General features: G+C 38.6%; 1 protein-coding gene across 1 annotated transcript; it reads right to left on the bottom strand.

The window, feature by feature from the left end:
- Positions 1 to 416: 416 nt before the first annotated feature.
- LOC138957904 (uncharacterized protein DDB_G0292186-like) lies at positions 417 to 10,224 on the bottom strand. Its single transcript, XM_070328942.1, has 3 exons — positions 10,037 to 10,224; positions 9,215 to 9,674; positions 417 to 530 (listed from the first exon to the last, which is right to left on the bottom strand). The coding sequence occupies exons 1-3, from the start codon at positions 10,222 to 10,224 to the stop codon at positions 417 to 419; spliced, it is 762 nt and encodes a 253-aa protein (XP_070185043.1).
- Positions 10,225 to 17,606: the final 7,382 nt, after the last annotated feature.

Raw genomic sequence — 17,606 nt, forward strand, 5'->3', positions numbered from 1 at the left:
TCATTTTTTAATTCTTTGATTTGTCTAGTTAGAAAGTTATAGCTGGGTAATTAGTAAGTTATGATAGAAATATTTTCATGAGCTAAAATCATTCATGACTAGATCCGTATTTCCCTACAAAATGTTTAAAAAAAAGTTTGATTGTAAATCTAATCTAATCTAATCTGATTACAAAATGCGTTGTGAATGTATACATTAGCCAATTTTGATCAGTTTACGCAATATTTGGTGTCACACAGGATTGTAACTTCTTCTTTTCTTGACAATAGACTGTGTGCGGAGGTATGAAATCGTCCGTCGCGATATAACCTTGAATGGTTGAAAACAAAGTTAAACACCAAATAAAGAAAGTATGAAATCGTGCAGTTGATGTTGTTAGAAAGCGCAAGCTCAATTCTTAGGTACAGAGCAGATGTTTACCCAAGTTTAATTCCGCGTGCACCCGTGGCACAAGGCTGTAGCTGTGATCCTATTGTGACAGGGGAGGCTACCGCTCCTTTCACAGCAGACTCTGCACCCGAGTTGTTGGCCTTTAAAAGTCAACACCAGTGGATTGTAGAAGTCTGTTTGTGATGGGGTCTGGTGGTTTCCGATTGTCTGTATGTTCATGGACACCTTCGGGTTTGCATAACAGTTTTTATAGGGCTAAGAAATTAGCCCTAACATTTTCAATCCTGTTTGATTGCATTTCGCTTCCCGAGGTGATCGTAGTGTTTCGGCACACGGTTACACTATGTTAAATTTTCCTCTACTTTGGTAGTTTTAGAACTAGGAGCAGAGACTGCAGATCACTGTACTCTCTGTACCGGCGTTAGCTAAGCCGTTGGCTGGAATTGTCGCCACCAATGGCATATGTCATGCCAAATTACAGGCAAATCGGTTTATATACACCGCAGTTATTAGCGGTCAGAGTGACAGAAAGACGGACAGACAGACAGACAGAGGCCTTTTGATAAAATAGACAACGTTCAGCTTTTCCAACTTAAATGGTGTGGTTTTTGTCATTGTTTATTTCCTTTGATGCCTCACCAGCGTCTCCCTAGCGAGTTTCTTCGAACACTTTGAGATAAGTTCATTAATTATATCATAACTTGACATTAATGTTTGTCTGTCTGTCCACTTAAAAGACCACTGGGTCGAAAAATAAGACGTTTTATTGTCTTCATTATTACACAAAATTAAATCTGGTTTCTTTTAAATGGTTTCTAAGTTGATTGTAATGTGAATACCAGTGGATGTATTTTTCCTCGTTATGCCAATACAGGATGACCCCAACAAATGCCACCTACTTAAATGCTAATATCTCTTCAGATGATTGATTACAAGTGCACATATGTTGCCTTGTCCAGTAATAGTACTATTGGAAGATTTTTTGTAATTTATTTATAAATGTATTTACCTTACAATAAATAGGTTAATCAAATGACGTCAAAAAGCAGGGGCAGTAACTTGAATGTAATAGTAAGCCCTTAAAACAGCATGCGGGAGCATTAGTTTGATCACTAACCAACTTGTTTATCTTAATTAACTTAAAAAGTTGCTTGAGGACATATTTTGTAATGTTTAGGGTAATGTCTATTACTTTTGAGCTAACCCTACTTTTGCTTGCAAATAGTATGGTTTTGCAAAAGTGTTTAAATAAATTAATTTAAGTTTTCTTCAACAAACTTTGTGCCAAAGAACCGAAATGTTTCAATCTATATGTTTTATCTGCGTACATATTCGTATGGAGAGACTAAGAATTGCTACTACTTCACATTTTACGTACAAACTTTAAAGTGATGTATAAACTTGCTTGATATATTTTTGTTTGTTTATTTGTTGCTTAACGTCCAGCCGACTACGCAGAGCCATATCAGGACGAGGAAGGGGGGGATGAAGGGGGCCACTTGTCAAGCGATTCCTGTTTACAAATGCACTAACCCATTACTTGTGTCCCAGCAGGCTTTAGTAAAACTAAATTAATACCTACTGGAAGATTACCAGTTTCCAGTATGTTAAAATAGGCTTAACCTATCTACTGCTGGACTTACATCAGAACACTAACAGATTAAACTATACATGAATCGTGAGACAAGCGGCAAGAGAAGAGATTTTTGGAAAAAATACAGGTGAATGAGCAAGAAGGCAGAAAAAAGAAAAGAATTCATGAAGAAAAAGAGAGCATGACAGGAAAGAGGAACCAAAAATCTACCTAACAGCAAACTAGAAAGCTCCTGCGGTTCCAAAAACAGGAGGGGCCTTTAATTTCATAACCGCAGTGCCCCACTGCGGGAGCTTGATATATCGTACATACCTTGAGATCACATCCTTGTTTTAATGATGCACTCTATCCTATATTATTCATCTTGTAAATAACAATAGCTCTGTGTAGCATTCTGCCCTAAAGAGCAGCCTGGCTGTTCCTTGTGCAGAGTTGGATTTATTGCTGAAATAATTTTGCCCACAAAAAGTTTTCTTAGCTTTTAGGCAGACACATGGGTTGCAGATGCTTTGTCACACAGCATTCGAGAGAAACAGACTAATCACTATTTTTTTTTTTTAATGTGATTAGGAAGTTCATGGTAATGGTTGATTCTTTTTTACAATGAGTATTCCTGCTGACCTGGTTTTATTTTTGCCTGCTAATTGTATATTCAAGAATAGGACTACTAAACTGTAAATGTCTGACAAACTTTTATGCTGGACAGTTTAAATGTTTACGATTAAAGTTAGTTTCATTTTGTATCATGAGATGTAGTATTGTTCGACTGAGTTCGATGAATAGTAAATCAAGACCCCAAAACATGTTGACATACAGAAGTTGAGGTGTTGTTGAGGTATTGTTCTATGAATTGGATTTTGCCTACAAACTGTACGTTACAATGTAAGACGCACTCTAATTGTGTTCTGGCGAGTTTGAACACTATCTGGATTCATGTCCGGTATATTCACGACTTGTAGTAGGGTTTGGGACGTAGTGCATTGTGGCCGCCATTATTAGTATCAGCTTTCCCATTTCTTGGGGGAACTCAATCTTGCCGTTTTTTTAGACAAGAATTAAGAAAAGTGTCATCACGATCACAATCGCGTCAAATGTATCATAACGTCATGTTTTTAAACAAAGGGACGTAATCGCTTTTCGTATTTTTCCTAAGCTGAAAGTGTATTTGTAATCTGTCGCTGTCTCTGTGGGAAGAATAATCGGAAAGGGTGATACATGTTTCTCACGCGGTTAAGCTTGTGAAAATTTCATGCGAGGACGTTTCATTGAGGATATACGTTAGTAAAGTGAACAACTGGGTTACGGCGTACAGGAGTTCTGTGTGCTGATCAGTCTTTGAAAGCAAGCCTTGTTGTAGTAAAGTTTCCACGTGTTTTCTCCACGTGTCTTCTAACCGGAAGTTCTGGTTCCGCAAACAAACCGTATAGTTTGTTAATTATGCTGGGTCACGGGGTCCTGCAAGTCGTGAATATGCTGAACAGCACGGACGGAAGATGACGTTTAGGGGAAGGTTGCCGAATATGGACCACTTTTTGTTTCATGCTCATAACTAGTTTGCTTTCTTGCAAAGAAGTTTCATTTTGTGTTTGGTAATCCTTCTCTCTTTAGTTAACCGTTAGGCCTATCTAGAGCGAATAAGCTTTGATAGACATTCAGCAAAAATTAAGTACAGAAAAAAACACAACTGGTCCATATTAGGAGCCAAGGCGCCTAATATGGACTAGTGAGTAGGCCTTCATGAATTACTGTAAAAAGCCCCTATACTTCAAAATAACATGATACAACTTTGACTAATTCAAATATGCTTAAGATTTATCTGTTTCGGGTTGACAAGAACGTTAATTGAAGCAAAACAGGAAACTAAAGAAACTTATCAACAAGTCGCGTAAGGCGAAAATACAATATTTAGTCAAGTAGCTGTCGAACTCACAGAATGAAACTGAACGCAATGCAACGCAGCAAGACCGTAGCATCGTCAGTCCACCGCGCACGGCAAAGGCAGTGAAATTGACAAGAAGAGCGGGGTAGTACTTGCGCTGAGAAGGATAGCACGCTTTTCTGTACCTCTCTTCGTTTTAACTTTCTGAGCGTGTTTTTAATCCAAACATATCATATGTATATGTTTTTGGAATCAGGAACCGACAAGGAATAAGATGAAAGTGTTTTTAAATTGATTTCGAAAAAAAAATTTTGATAATAATTTTTATATTTTTAATTTTCAGAGCTTGTTTTTAATCCAAATATAACATATTTATATGTTTTTGGAATCAGCAAAGGATGGAAAATAAGATAAACGTAAATTTGGATCGTTTTATAAATTTTGTATTTTTTTTTACAATTTTCAGATTTTTAATGACCAAAGTCATTAATTAATTTTTAAGCCACCAAGCTGAAATGCAATACCGAAGTCCGGGCTTCGTCGAAGATTACTTGACCAAAATTTCAACCAATTTGGTTGAAAAATGAGGGCGTGACAGTGCCGCCTCAACTTTCACGAAAAGCCGGATATGACGTCATCAAAGACATTTATCAAAAAAATGAAAAAAACGTTCGGGGATTTCATACCCAGGAACTCTCATGTCAAATTTCATAAAGATCGGTCCAGTAGTTTAGTCTGAATCGCTCTACACACACACACAGACACACAGACACACACACACACACACGCACATACACCACGACCCTCGTTGCGATTCCCCCTCGATGTTAAAATATTTAGTCAAAACTTGACTAAATATAAAAACAGACACAAAATAAATGAAATTATCAACTTCGACGAAAAGAAGACTATTTGTTTTATATTTTTTTGGAGGCTCGAGGTTATTTTCAGCAAGCTTCATAATGTGTTAATTAAATTAGCCTTTAGCTTTTAACAGAGATCTGTATCTCTCCTTTTAATGTCTACTATTTCTTGAAGATGGTCCATATTAGGGGATATATACACATACTTTGAGAGTTTGCTATTATTTGTTTGTTTTCAGTAGCAACTAGGGGTCAACACCGCTCAAATGTAACAAATACTGTCTATGCTGTTATATATAGCAATTTGTGTATGATAACAGCTTTGGTTGTGGACAGAAACTAGTCCGTTTAAAGCGTCAAATTTAGAGTGAACGCTTGCAAAAGTTTAAGGCGTAAGGGTCACCCAGAGTGTCGGACCAAAACTGTTATTTTTTATTCAGTCACTTGTAATCAATGAATTGGCTTGATATTTGGTAGTTTTCTTCAAAAATTATTATATTTTCAGAAAACATCAAGTTTGAATGCCTAAATTAAGTAGAACAACTGAAAAAATTATTTAGTTCGTAAAAAAATGGGCAAAATAAACCTGCAAAAATGCTAATTTTAGCATTTTTCAATGCACTCTTGGGGGAAAAGTATGTGTCCAATTGAAAAATAAATTGGCACTCATATTTAAAGCATCATTACCTACAGTATGTTCTAAAAGCTTTCTGTTTTGTTGGAAATTTTGCTTTTAGTAGCATTAGCAAAGATTACTATAATTCTATATATTATTATGATATATCACACAATCAAAAAAAATCTATTTTTCTGATTATCAGCTTCATTTTAGAACAAACTATAGCCAGTCAAGTGAACATTTGATGTGCAAAGTTTCAATGGAATAGGTGAATATTTAAAAAAGTTGATCATGCAGACAGTGTAGCTGCTCTGTGATTTCGCGCGAACTTTCACCACATAAAACATGATGATTTTCTCAAAAAGTTGACTCTTTTCACAGTAGGCTCGATAATTCGCTGCGAAATTCACTTTCAATGCACGAAAGCCGCCATCTTGCCGTCAACTGTAGGGAGCAGTCGTTGTACGGTTGTTGTAAACCAGAGAGACAGGTTAGGCTTATTATTTTCCAGCAGCTCAGCGCAAATAGGATTGTTGTTATTTTAGATATTTCGGCCAGTGATTTTTAATTCCCACCAACCTACTTTGAGCACTTATTGCAAGAAAACTATGTATGCTAGAGACAAAATGTAAACTGCACATGAAAATAGAGATATTTTTCTAGCTTTTGGCAACATCATAATTTAGTATATCTGAAAAACGATTTTTTTCCAAATTCTGGGTGACCCTTACGCCTTAAAAAAAAGAAAGAAAAAGCTTAACGGTTTTGTGGTTTGTGTTTCTGAAACCGTTTTGACATGTTCATACAATCCAGAGAGAGTAAATACAGCGAATGAAATTATTTTGAGCGCTCTAGCACCGTTAGTTGGTCAGAACAGGAGGTGATCTATATTAGGAGCAATCTTCCCCTACTTTGTTTTATTTATTCCTGTAGTTCGTTCGTTAGTTAGTTAGTTATTTTGTTTGTTTGTTTGTTTGTTTGTTTGTTTGTTTGTTTGTTTGTTTGTTTGTTGGTTGGTTGGTTGGTAAGTTAGTTAGTTAGTTGATTTGTCAGGTAGATAATTATCATCATCAGCTAAAAGCTAAAAGCATGTAGTCTTTACAGAATTTGTATTTGTGCACAAAATGTATAAGGAGCTGTAGGTGGTTAATCTTATTTAGTCTGCTTCCAAATGCGCGGCTGTGCTTTCATTAGCAAATGTCGATTAGTCTACATAATATTTGTTTTGATTCACACTGTATGCTAAGGTATGGAATTATGCTACTGATTTTGTTATATAAAGCTGATTTTTACATGTAGTCAATATAGCTTGCAAAAGCCTCACAGGTTGCAGGAGCAATAGCACCTTTTTTTTTAATTTTCAATTTACTTGTACAATGTAATATTTCAATGTTTTATTATACTCATCACAAGGGACCAACTTTGGGCATGGGGATAAGGAATAGAATTAAGATGTATACAACAATTACAACAAGTAGTACCAGAAATAGCAAGGAATGATACATCTACAGAAGTACACATAGTGCAAGAGTAACTCTCACAATAGTTCTCTTGCACATGATGGCTTGCACATCTTGCACATGATGGCTTGCACATGATGGCTTGCTTGAGATTGAACTGAAGTTTGTGAAGGTACGATGGATAACTGCTTAAAAATTCTACTTATAATTTCGGAAAGGTCGTCTACTCTCAGTACTTCAGTAAATGTCCACCCATACAGCATGAAACATCGCGCCTACATTTGGCAAAATATGATTTGTTCTTATATTTGTTTGTTTGTTGTTGTTGTTTTCTTTTTGTTTTGCTTATGGCAAGACCATACAAGCGCAGCGTGGTCATTTAATCAATGAAACGACGTTATAAAAGCAAACTTGGTGTCTGTCTCTAAGAGTGTACACCAAACTAAATAACTGACCCTGCAGTGGCGCAGTAAGCCTTTTTCTTTTATTTCTTTACTGAAGATTTTTACTTGTATTTTTTGAGAAGAAATACAAAGTTTAAAAAAACACCGAAGTTCTACATTTGTTCTTGGACATTAGAAGGTCTTTGATCATTTTATTTCTTTGACGTTTTTCTTACATGAAGCTAATGGACATCAATGAACAAAAATCTTCTGAGCAATATTGCTTTGTCTGTTGGTTTTATTAGGCCAAATAAAAATATAGGTTGGTTTAGGGTAACGTGACCAAATAAGAAAGGGTCGGTAGGTCCGGGTTTTTTTTTCTCCCTTAAATTTAGTCGATTTTAAAGGAGGTTACTTCCCTTAGTCTCTGTCTCTGCACTGTCCAGAACGCTTTCCTTGCACCCGTAGGTTGTCCTTACTGTAAAAGTGAAAAGGTCGAATCAATTTATAGCCACGCGAAAAATACACTGTCATCTATCTCTATATATTTATAGATATAGATATATATACATATAATATATATATATATATACGGCTTCTCTCTGTGTGTGTGTGTGTGTGTGTGTGTGTGTGTGTGTGTGTGTGTGTGTGTGTGTGGGCAACACCTGTGGATTGTAGAGTTCTGTTTGTGATGTGGTCTGGCGGCTTTGGTGTGTCTGTATGTTCGGGCCTTCCTTTGAGAAGCCATAACAGTTATTCTCAATCCCGTTTGAGTGGACTTCGCCTTCAAAGGTGATTGTGGTGTTTCGGCACTCGGTTACATTTGGCGTCGTCGACAGGGATGGGACTCGACATGAAATGTTCAGGCCACTGAATCATTTTCGTGCTGTTCCCATTCCACCAACCTGGGAGGGACCTAAGCTTGGCGGGTCCATGGTTCGGAACTTTGGGGACAAAGTTCATTCAAAGGGGGTCGAGTGTGACAGGGAGACTACCGTCGCCCTTCACAGCAGACTCTGCAGAGTTGTTCGCCTTAGAAGTTGTGGGCTTTCCTTGTTCCTTGCATGTACCCGTAAGTTGTCCTCACTGTAAAAGTGCAAAGGTCGAATCTATTTATCGAAAAATCCACTGTCATCTATCTCTATATATTTATATATATAGATAGATATATACGGCTTCTGTGTCTGTGTGTGTGTGTGTGTGTGTGTGTGTGTGTGTGTGTGTGTGTGTGTGTGTGGAGGCAACACCTGTGGATTGTAGAGTTCTGTTTGTGATGGGGTCTGGCGGCTTTTGTCTGTCTGTATGTTCTGGCCTTTGAGAAACCATAACAGATAATATAGGGCTTAGAAATAAGCTCAAAAAGTCTCAATCCCGTTTGAGAGGAAGTTCGCCTTCAAAGGTGATTGTGGTGAACCGCCACGCTGTCTGTCTCTGTCTCGCGATTCACCTATTCCTCTAGTGTACATATATATATATATGACAATAAAGACGCCAGCCAAGTGTCACATTTTAGCGCATAGTACGATAAAGTTTTTTCTTTCTGTACGAGGTTGAGCTTTCAAACGTCGAGCGTTCCCATTTCGATGAACGGTTTTTCGAAATCCATCATTCATCTTTTGTTTTTTTCTGGTTTGTTTCTTTTTTTCTAATGCGTGTTCTTCGTCCCTGACCCGTTTTCGTCGTTTCCGGCGGAAGTAGGCAAGCCAGCAGCACGCAGCGAATCCGCTGATGAGAAAGGGGGCGATCAGCACAAAAATGATGTAGAGGAATGCCAACTGTTCTCCTGTACTGAGTGGAAGTACCCTGAAATACAAGAAGAAAAGTTAGTATCGATAATGTGTAAGAGTCGAAGCAGGTACGTGTGTCTTTGTGAGATCATATCATTTCGAGGGTATAACAAAATCAGGTTGAAGCCACTATAGAAGTTCTGTCCCGGTCAGATTACTAGTTGTGGTTGCTGAAGCAGAAGCAACAGCAGCCGCAACAACACACGCCTGCACGCACACACGCGCACACGCATACTCACCTGGGTGTTGTAAGAGTGGTCGTTGTGGGTGTCGTCGTTATGGTAGATGTAGTGATCGTGGTGGGTGTTGTTGTGGACATGGTCGTTGTTGTGGGAGTGGTCGTTGTTGTTGACAGGGTCGTTGTTGTTGGAGTGGTCGTTGTTGTTGGAGTGGTCGTTGTTGTTGGAGTGGTCGTTGTTGTTGACATGGTCGTTGTTGTTGGAGTGGTCGTTGTTGTTGGAGTGGTCGTGGTTGTTGTTGACATGGTCGTTGTTGTGAGAGTGGTCGTTGTTGTTGACATGGTCGTTGTTGCGGGAGTTGTCGTTGTTGTGGGAAGGGTCGTTGTTGTGGGAGTGGTCGTTGTTGTTGACATGGTCGTTGTTGTGGGAGTGGTTGTTGTTGTGGGAGTGGTCGTTGTTGTGGGAGTGGTTGTTGTTGTAGGAATGGTAGTGGATGCAGTCGTAGTGGTAACAACTCCAACTGCAATCGATATCAAGTCGTACAAATGATCTGTTTGTTTGTTCGTTTGTTTTCTTGTTTGTTTTTTGTTTGTTTGATTTTGGTTTTTGTTTGTTTGCTTGTTCGTTTTGCAAGTTTGTTTTGTTGTTGTCGTTGTTTCTATTGGTGTTGTTGTTGTTGTTGTTGTTGTTGTTGTTGTTGTTGTTGTTGTTGTTGTTTTGGCCTCTTTTAAAATTAAATTCAATTAAATTGAATTAAATCAAACCAAACCAAATCAAATCAAATCAAATCAAATCAAATCAAATCAAATCAAATCAAATGTATAAAACGTGAAAAAATCTTACTTTGTGCTCTACATTTAGCCCGACACCCCGTGCCCCGACACGACCCAAACGGCCATAGAGTCAGCGGTCAGGCCGTAGGACACATCCTCTGTGCAGGGCGATCCTGAAAGCTGCCTCGTCTTCTGAAGGGAAGACCCCACACCGGACAACGAGCATTCCGTGTAGGCATAGTTGACTGAAGAACACGTCACACTCTCTGGCGTCACACAGAGTCCTTCTTGCGTCATTGCGGTCAGTGATGATTCGTGTTGAAGAGAGAAAGAGGGGAAAATAAATAAAAGGTCTGTCAGAAGGAATAATTGCTGGTTGTAGCGAGTCATGTCAACACAGTGTGTCCCATATGGACCAACAGAACTCATGAGGACATTGGTAAATTTCAATTCATAAACGAAACAAAACCTATTGGAAATGTGAAAAATGTTTGGTTTTTATAAATTAATGATAAAAACAAACAAGTCGCATGAAGCGAATTTAATACATTTAGTCAATTTGCTAAACTCACAGAATGATACTAAACGCACGGTATTTCACGAAAGAAGAAGAAAATCCGCGACCGAGACTGAAAGCGATGACATTTTAGTGCAAAACGTAGCGGCCCCCATTCGCTTGGAGTGACAATCAGTTTATAGAGCAGTTGCGTACAGCGCTTAATAGGAAAATCTCGGTTTACTGCATTCTTTTTAACTTCCTGAGCTTGGTTTTATTCCAAACTTAACATATCTATATGTTTTGGTATCAGTAAATGATAATGAATAAGATGAAATCCTTCAGTTTTGGATCAATTGCTAACATTTCAATTTTGATCCATCTTGGAGATTTTTAATGACCAAAGTCATTAGTTAATTATTCAGCTTCCACGCTGTAATGCAATCCCATAGTTCGGGCTTTATCTAAGATTGCTTGACCAAAATGTCCATCGATTTGACTAAAAATTAAGGGCGTGACAGTGCCGCCTCAACTTTCACTAAAAGCCGGATATGATGTCATCAAAAACATTTGTCGAAAAAAGTACATACATACATACATACATACATACATACATTTATACACCAGGAGTTTCACGAAAGCTGCATGGGCAATTCGGCACAGTGTAAGAGTAGCTTTACACCGAACAAAAATAACTCGCATTTCGCATTGAAAACATGCGGTTGGTAGTGATGAACTCGTATAAAAACTGTCCTCTTTTCACTTGAAACACGACAGACGCAGTAGAAAACGAATACCACACGTTCAATGGAAGTAACTTATATATAAATTATTTTGCCATTTTGCTGGGCAAACTACATGTCGGCCTTACGAAAGTGTTAATATTATCACGCTGAAAATACGAGCAGGTTATGTTATGACGTTACCAGTTTTGTGTTTGTATGTGACAGCATAGCATGTTTGCGATCAAATACCCGACCCGACCCAAAATCCATTATTTTATTGCCGTGGCTCAAAGCCAGTGCTCGTGACGACATTACAAGTTTGTGTGGGGTCCGGTGTCAGCTTACTTACAATACTGCCAGATGGTTTTTCTAATAGCCTATGGCAAATATTGGGTTTTGCTTAGCGGGTTTTTTTGTGCATGGATATGCTATGATTGAGACTAAGTGTACTCCACATCGAACAGCAGTAATTCAAGCCTTGTTAACCCGTGATTTGTAAAAATATTTTACAAATCACGTCGAAACTAAAACCGCGATTTGTAAAAATGTAAACAAAAACAAAAACAAAAAAATTCATGTCTTGTCCCATCGCTGAAAAATTCGGATCGCTTCCTCCCAGTGGAAAGCTAGCAGCAACAGAGTCGTGCTACCCCAAAGTCAAGGGATCCATTAGATTTTTTTTCTTTCTTTCCTTTATTGTCCCATTGCTGGGGAAGTCGGATCGCTTCCTCCCAGTGAAAAGCTAGCAGCAACAGAGTCGCGCTACCGCAGAGTCAAGGGATCCATTAGATATTTTGTTTCTTTCTTTTCTTTATTGTCCCATCGCTTGGAATTCGAATCGCTTCCTCCCAGTGGAAAGCTAGCAGCAAGAGAGTCGCGCTACCCCAAAGTCAAGGGATATATTAGATTTTTGTTTTTCATTTCTTTATTGTCCCATCGCAGGGAAATTCGGGTCGCTTCCTCCCAATGAAAAGCTAGCAGCAACAGAGTCGCGCTACCCCCAAATCAAGGGATCGATTAGATTTTTTTTCTTCTCATTTCTTTACTAGATTGTCCCATCGCTGGGAAATTCAGCTCGCTTCCTCCCAGTGGAAAGCTAGCAGCACGAGAGTCGCGCTCCCGCAGAGTCAAGGGATCCCTTAGCTTTTTTTTTCTTTCTTTCTTTTCTTTATTGTCCCATCGCATGGAATTTTCGGATCGCTTCTTCCCAGTAGAAAGCTAGCAGCAACAGAGTCGCGCTACCGCAAAGTCAAGGGATCTAGTTAGCTCTCCACTGGGAGGAAGGGACCCGAATTTCCAAGCGACTGGACAAGAAATACATACACAAAAATATATGTAATAGGTCACTTGACTTTGGGGTAGCACGACTCTGTTGCTGCTAGCTTTCCACTTGGAGGAAGTGACCCTAATTTCCCAGCGATGGGACAATCTAGTAATGAAAAACAAATCTGAAAAAAATCTAATAGATCCCTTGACTTTTGGGGTAGCGCGACTCTGTTGCTGCTAGCTTTTCATTGGGAGGAAGCGACCCGAATTTCCCAGCGATGAAACAATAAAGAAATGAAAAAAAAATTCGAATAGATCCCTTGACTTTTGGGTAGCGCGACTCTATTGCTGCTAGCTTTCCAGTTGGAGGAAGTGACCCGAATTTCCCAGCGATGAGACAATCTAGTAATGAAAAAGAAGAAACAAATTTAATAGATCCATTGACTTGAGGATAGTGCGACTCTGTTGCTGCTAGCTTTCCATTGGGTGGAAGCGACCCGACTTTCGCAGCGTTGGGACAATCTAGTAATGAAAAAAAAATCCAAAAAAATCTAATAGATCCCTTGACTTAAGGGTAGCGCGACTCTGTTGCTGCTAGCTTTTCATTGGGAAGAAGCGACCCGAATCTTCCAGCGATGAGACAATCTAGAAATCTAATAGATCCCTTGACTTGGGATGTGAAGCTAATGGGATGGGGGCGAAATGGGATAACGGCGATCCGAGATTGCGCCAAAATGGGATGTGGAGCTAATGGTACATGACATGGTGGTAAAATGACACTTGGCCTGAGAAATGTCGCCAAAATGGGATGGGGCGAATTGGGATAACGGCGAAACGGGACTAATGTTACCTGATAATTAAACATGATCATTTGATAATTAAACATGATCATTTGATAATTAAACATGATTTAATAATTAAAATTTTCTCGTGAAATTTAATAATTTTCAGTTCTTGCTCGATTCCTGAAGGATTACTTGAGCCAAAACTGAAAATTCAACAATCTCTGGTCAAGAAAATTAGTAATTTTCACTGAGAATTGTAATTTTCTCATGAACATTTTAATTTGGTTGTTTTGGCGCAAGTAAGCCATCTAGTAATCATTTTCACGTGAAAATGTCAGTTACCACGTGTTCTGTCTAATTCACAGCGCACAGCAAAAACGTTAACTGACACTGTTGATTACTAATTTTATTTATATTTATATGGGAGATTTATATAGCGCTTGACGTTCTCTAAGCGCTTTACATAATAATTTCTGCCGTGTGAGATGGAATTTTTTACACAATATATCACGCATTCACATCGGCCAGTAAATCTCAAGCCATTACGGCGAATATTTACTTTTCACGGCCTATTATTCCAAGTCACACGGGTATTTGGTGGACATTTTTTATCGATGCCTATACATTTTTGCCAGGAAAGACCCTTTTGTCAATCGTGGGATCTTTAACGTGCACACCCCAATGTAGTGTAATTTTCATTTTTGTCTTCAGCCTACTTGCTCTAGAACCATAATTAAACATGAACACCTGATAATTAGATATGAACACATGACAAGTAAGTATGATCATTGATAATTAAACATTATCATTTGATAATTACAGTTTAACGTGAACAATGTAGGGGAAAGTCGCTAAACCTGGAACAGTTAAGGAGAAACAGCCGTACCAGACAAAAAAAATGGATATTGCAAAGCGTTCTTTATATTGTCACATACTAGACTCTATCAGTAAATAAAGGAACCACATAAAGTAGAATAAAAGTCACGCAACTCATCAGACTGATCATAATAAAAATGTCTGCATTTGTTCCAGGTTGGACGCATGGGTGTGTAAAGTGGAACACTGTGTTGTCAAACTCGGAACACATACAAACACACCCTGACTCTCTTTCTAGCTCTGTCTGTGTCTCTCACACACACATATACACCCACACACTCTCATTCACACACAAACAAGCACACATTGCCACACACACAAGATAAATAAATACGTCATAACATTTTGATTAAGCCATTTTATGTAAATGTCTTTTTTTCAACATCATATTTTGATTTTTACCAAGGAAATAACAAATCGGATAACAATTTAAGCCTTAAATGTAAAACAAAAAGATAAATAAGGGCTAGGTCTAAAAAGGACTGAAAAACAAAACCTTATAAACAAGTCGCGTAAGGCGAAAATACAATATTTAGTCAAGTAGCTGTCGAACTCACAGAATGAAACTGAACGCAATGCCATTTTACTCGTAGCATCGTCAGGCCACCGCTCATGGCAAAGGCAGTGAAATTGACAAGAAGAGCGGGGTAGTAGTTGCGCTAAGAAGGATAGCACGCTTTTCTGTACCTCTCTTTGTTTTAACTTTCTGAGCGTGTTTTTAATCCAAACATATCATATCTATATGTTTTTGGAATCAGGAACCGACAAGAAATAAGATGAAAGTGTTTTTAAATTGATTTGGACAATTTAATTTTGATAATAATTTTTATATATTTAATTTTCAGAGCTTGTTTTTAATCCGAATATAACATATTTATATGTTTTTGGAATCAGCAAATGATGGAGAATAAGATAAACGTAAATTTGGATCGTTTTATAAATTTTTATTTTTTTTTTACAATTTTCCGATTTTTAATGACCAAAGTCATTAATTAATTTTTAAGCCATCACGCTGAAATGCAATACCGAAGTCCGGGCTTCGTCGAAGATTACTTGACCAAAATTTGAACCAATTTGGTTGAAAAATGAGGGCGTGACAGTGCCGCCTCAACTTTCACGAAAAGCCGGATATGACGTCATCAAAGACATTTATCAAAAAAATGAAAAAAACGTTCGGGGATTTCATACCCAGGAACTCTCATGTCAAATTTCATAAAGATCGGTTCAGTAGTTTAGTCTGAATCGCTCTACACACACACACGCACACACGCACACACGCACACACGCACATACATAACGACCCTCGTTTCGATTCCCCCTCGATGTTAAAATATTTAGTCAAAACTTGACTAAATATAAAAAAGAGGAAAAAATAGGCAAAGAACCGATTTCGCACACAATGTCCTTTGTCTTCTACTGTCAGCGCAGTCATCGTGTGATTACTGTGTGCACTTCTGACACTATAACATATCCTCAGGGGAGTTGGTGCCACACATGAAGCAGGACCACGAAATTTTGCACCTTCATTTGTACCCCTCTTCTGCTGACAAATAGATATAAAAGGGCTACCTGCCCAATTGACTAAATGTAAAAATCATTACGCATAAAGTCTCAAAGCAAATAACTAAGAACAGATTTAAGAACTGATTTTGCAGACACACAAAAATTGCTAAGTACAGATTTTGAAGTCCTTTTGTCCGCTGCATGCGGTCAGCGCAGTCCTCGTGTGCCCACTGTGTGCACCTCTGGCACTGTATCATGTTCTCAGGGGAGTTGGTGCCACACATGAAGCAGTACCAAGTGCTTTCCCCCGGGATACAACGCATCGTCGAGAATGTTCTCCTTTTTTCCCTCTGATCAGAAGATATTCCCCTCTTGTTTATCTGAGCAGAAGATTGTGTAGCTTCATTCTTTCCTCTTTTCTGTTGACCTGCACGCCTTTTTGCAAGTGAAATCTCCAGCTTTTGCTTGTAAGGAGAAGATTGTTTTTTTCGTGATGATCTCTTCGACGAGCTTGTGGTTGTGCGTTGCAGGACATCAGCAGCAGGTAAGCTTACATTTGCTGCTGACACCAAGCAATCATAATGACCAGAATCTCCATGTACAGTGTACAAAACAACGATGGGGGTGACGTTGGCAAATTTATTTCAGCTTCAAGAATGCTATTGATTAGTTCTTGTTCTATCTCTGGTGTTAATGTAGAAGGTCTTCATGTGAACTTTACTTCTTCTTTTGCAAATTTGTTTGTTTCCTTCTAAATGACTTTTAAGAGTTGTGACAGTAACACCATATGCTCTTGATGCGCAACGCAAACCCATATCTCCGTTTTTCACTGCCGACAAAGCGCAGCCCATTTCTTCTGGTAACCACCGCCGTTCGGGTCTCATAATACTGTCAAACAAATCAATCAATCATTCAATAAAACTTATAGAAAGGAAAAACACAACAAAACCGAAAAGAGAATTGAATACGTGAATAAAACAGCAGTGTTCTGTTTATTGTTTGATGAGGGTAAGATGGAACAGAATGCGGCAAAGCTGGAACACTGTTCCATGTTTGCCTCTCTTATGTGTTCCATCATTGCCGCATGGCACCTGCATGGATTTCGCGTTTTTCTGTTGGATACACGTGACGTTTCAAATCTTTTTTTCCGTTCAAGTTATTGCAAATCTATGAAGGTTTATCACAGCAATCAACATTTTACGTGAACGTATATAGATAAAGAGTAATAATACGAATTGTAGACGGTAGAAATAAGAAGAAGAAGGGAGAAAAGTTTAAAAAACGTACCATTTTTGTTTTGTTTTGCCGCGGTAGTCATTTTTTTTGCTGGAATAATATCAAGGAATGTCACTAGACATTTCCGCAAAACAATTGTTCATGAATTGTTCCCCGTTGATCGCATATTGAGGTGTTCCAAATTGGCCGACTGTTCCGGGATTGGCGACTTTCCCTTATAAAGGTCAGTGGCTGACTCACTTCCATGTGTATTAGTTGAGCCAAGGAAGAAAATTTGTAATTTTCACTCATAAATGTAATTATCTCGTGAAAACTTTAAAATGTCTTGTGAAAATTTCATATGTAGTTTTGGCGCTAGTAAGCCGTCATAGGAGTGTCCCATTCTGAGGTCGCAAGCCGCGCAGGTAGGCCAGGACTTTGAACTCGCCTGACACGGTTTGTATTCGCCTCACTTTCGTTAGGTATCCGATTTTTAATGACCAAACTCACTCATTAGTTTTTAAGCCACCAAGCTGAAATGCAATACCAAACCCCGGGCTTCGTCGAAGATTGCTTTGCCAAAGTTTCAACTTTTGATTGAAAAATGAGGGTGTGACGGTGCCGCCTCAACTTTTACAAAAAGCCGGATATGACGTCATCGAAGGTATTTATCGAAAAAAAGAAAAAAAACGTCCGGGGATATCATACCCAGGAACTCTCATGTCAAATTTCATAAAGATCGGCCCAGTAGTTTAGTCTGAATCGCTCTACACACACACACAGACAGACAGACACACACACATACACCACGAC

This window comes from Littorina saxatilis, unplaced genomic scaffold (assembly GCF_037325665.1).
Source record: "Littorina saxatilis isolate snail1 unplaced genomic scaffold, US_GU_Lsax_2.0 scaffold_338, whole genome shotgun sequence".
Classification (NCBI taxonomy): Eukaryota; Metazoa; Mollusca; class Gastropoda; order Littorinimorpha; family Littorinidae; genus Littorina; species Littorina saxatilis.

Bases quoted from the DNA above. Each gene is read 5' to 3' on its own strand.
- LOC138957904 (XM_070328942.1), bottom strand. From the start codon at position 10,224: ATGACGCAAGAAGGACTCTGTGTGACGCCAGAGAGTGTGACGTGTTCT. The intron at 9,675-10,036 runs GTCGGGGCACGG...TATCGATTGCAG, and splicing joins TCTATGGCCGTTTGGGTCGT to TTGGAGTTGTTACCACTACG. The intron at 531-9,214 runs GTGAGTATGCGT...TGACTTTTAAAG, and splicing joins ACCACTCTTACAACACCCAG to GCCAACAACTCGGGTGCAGA.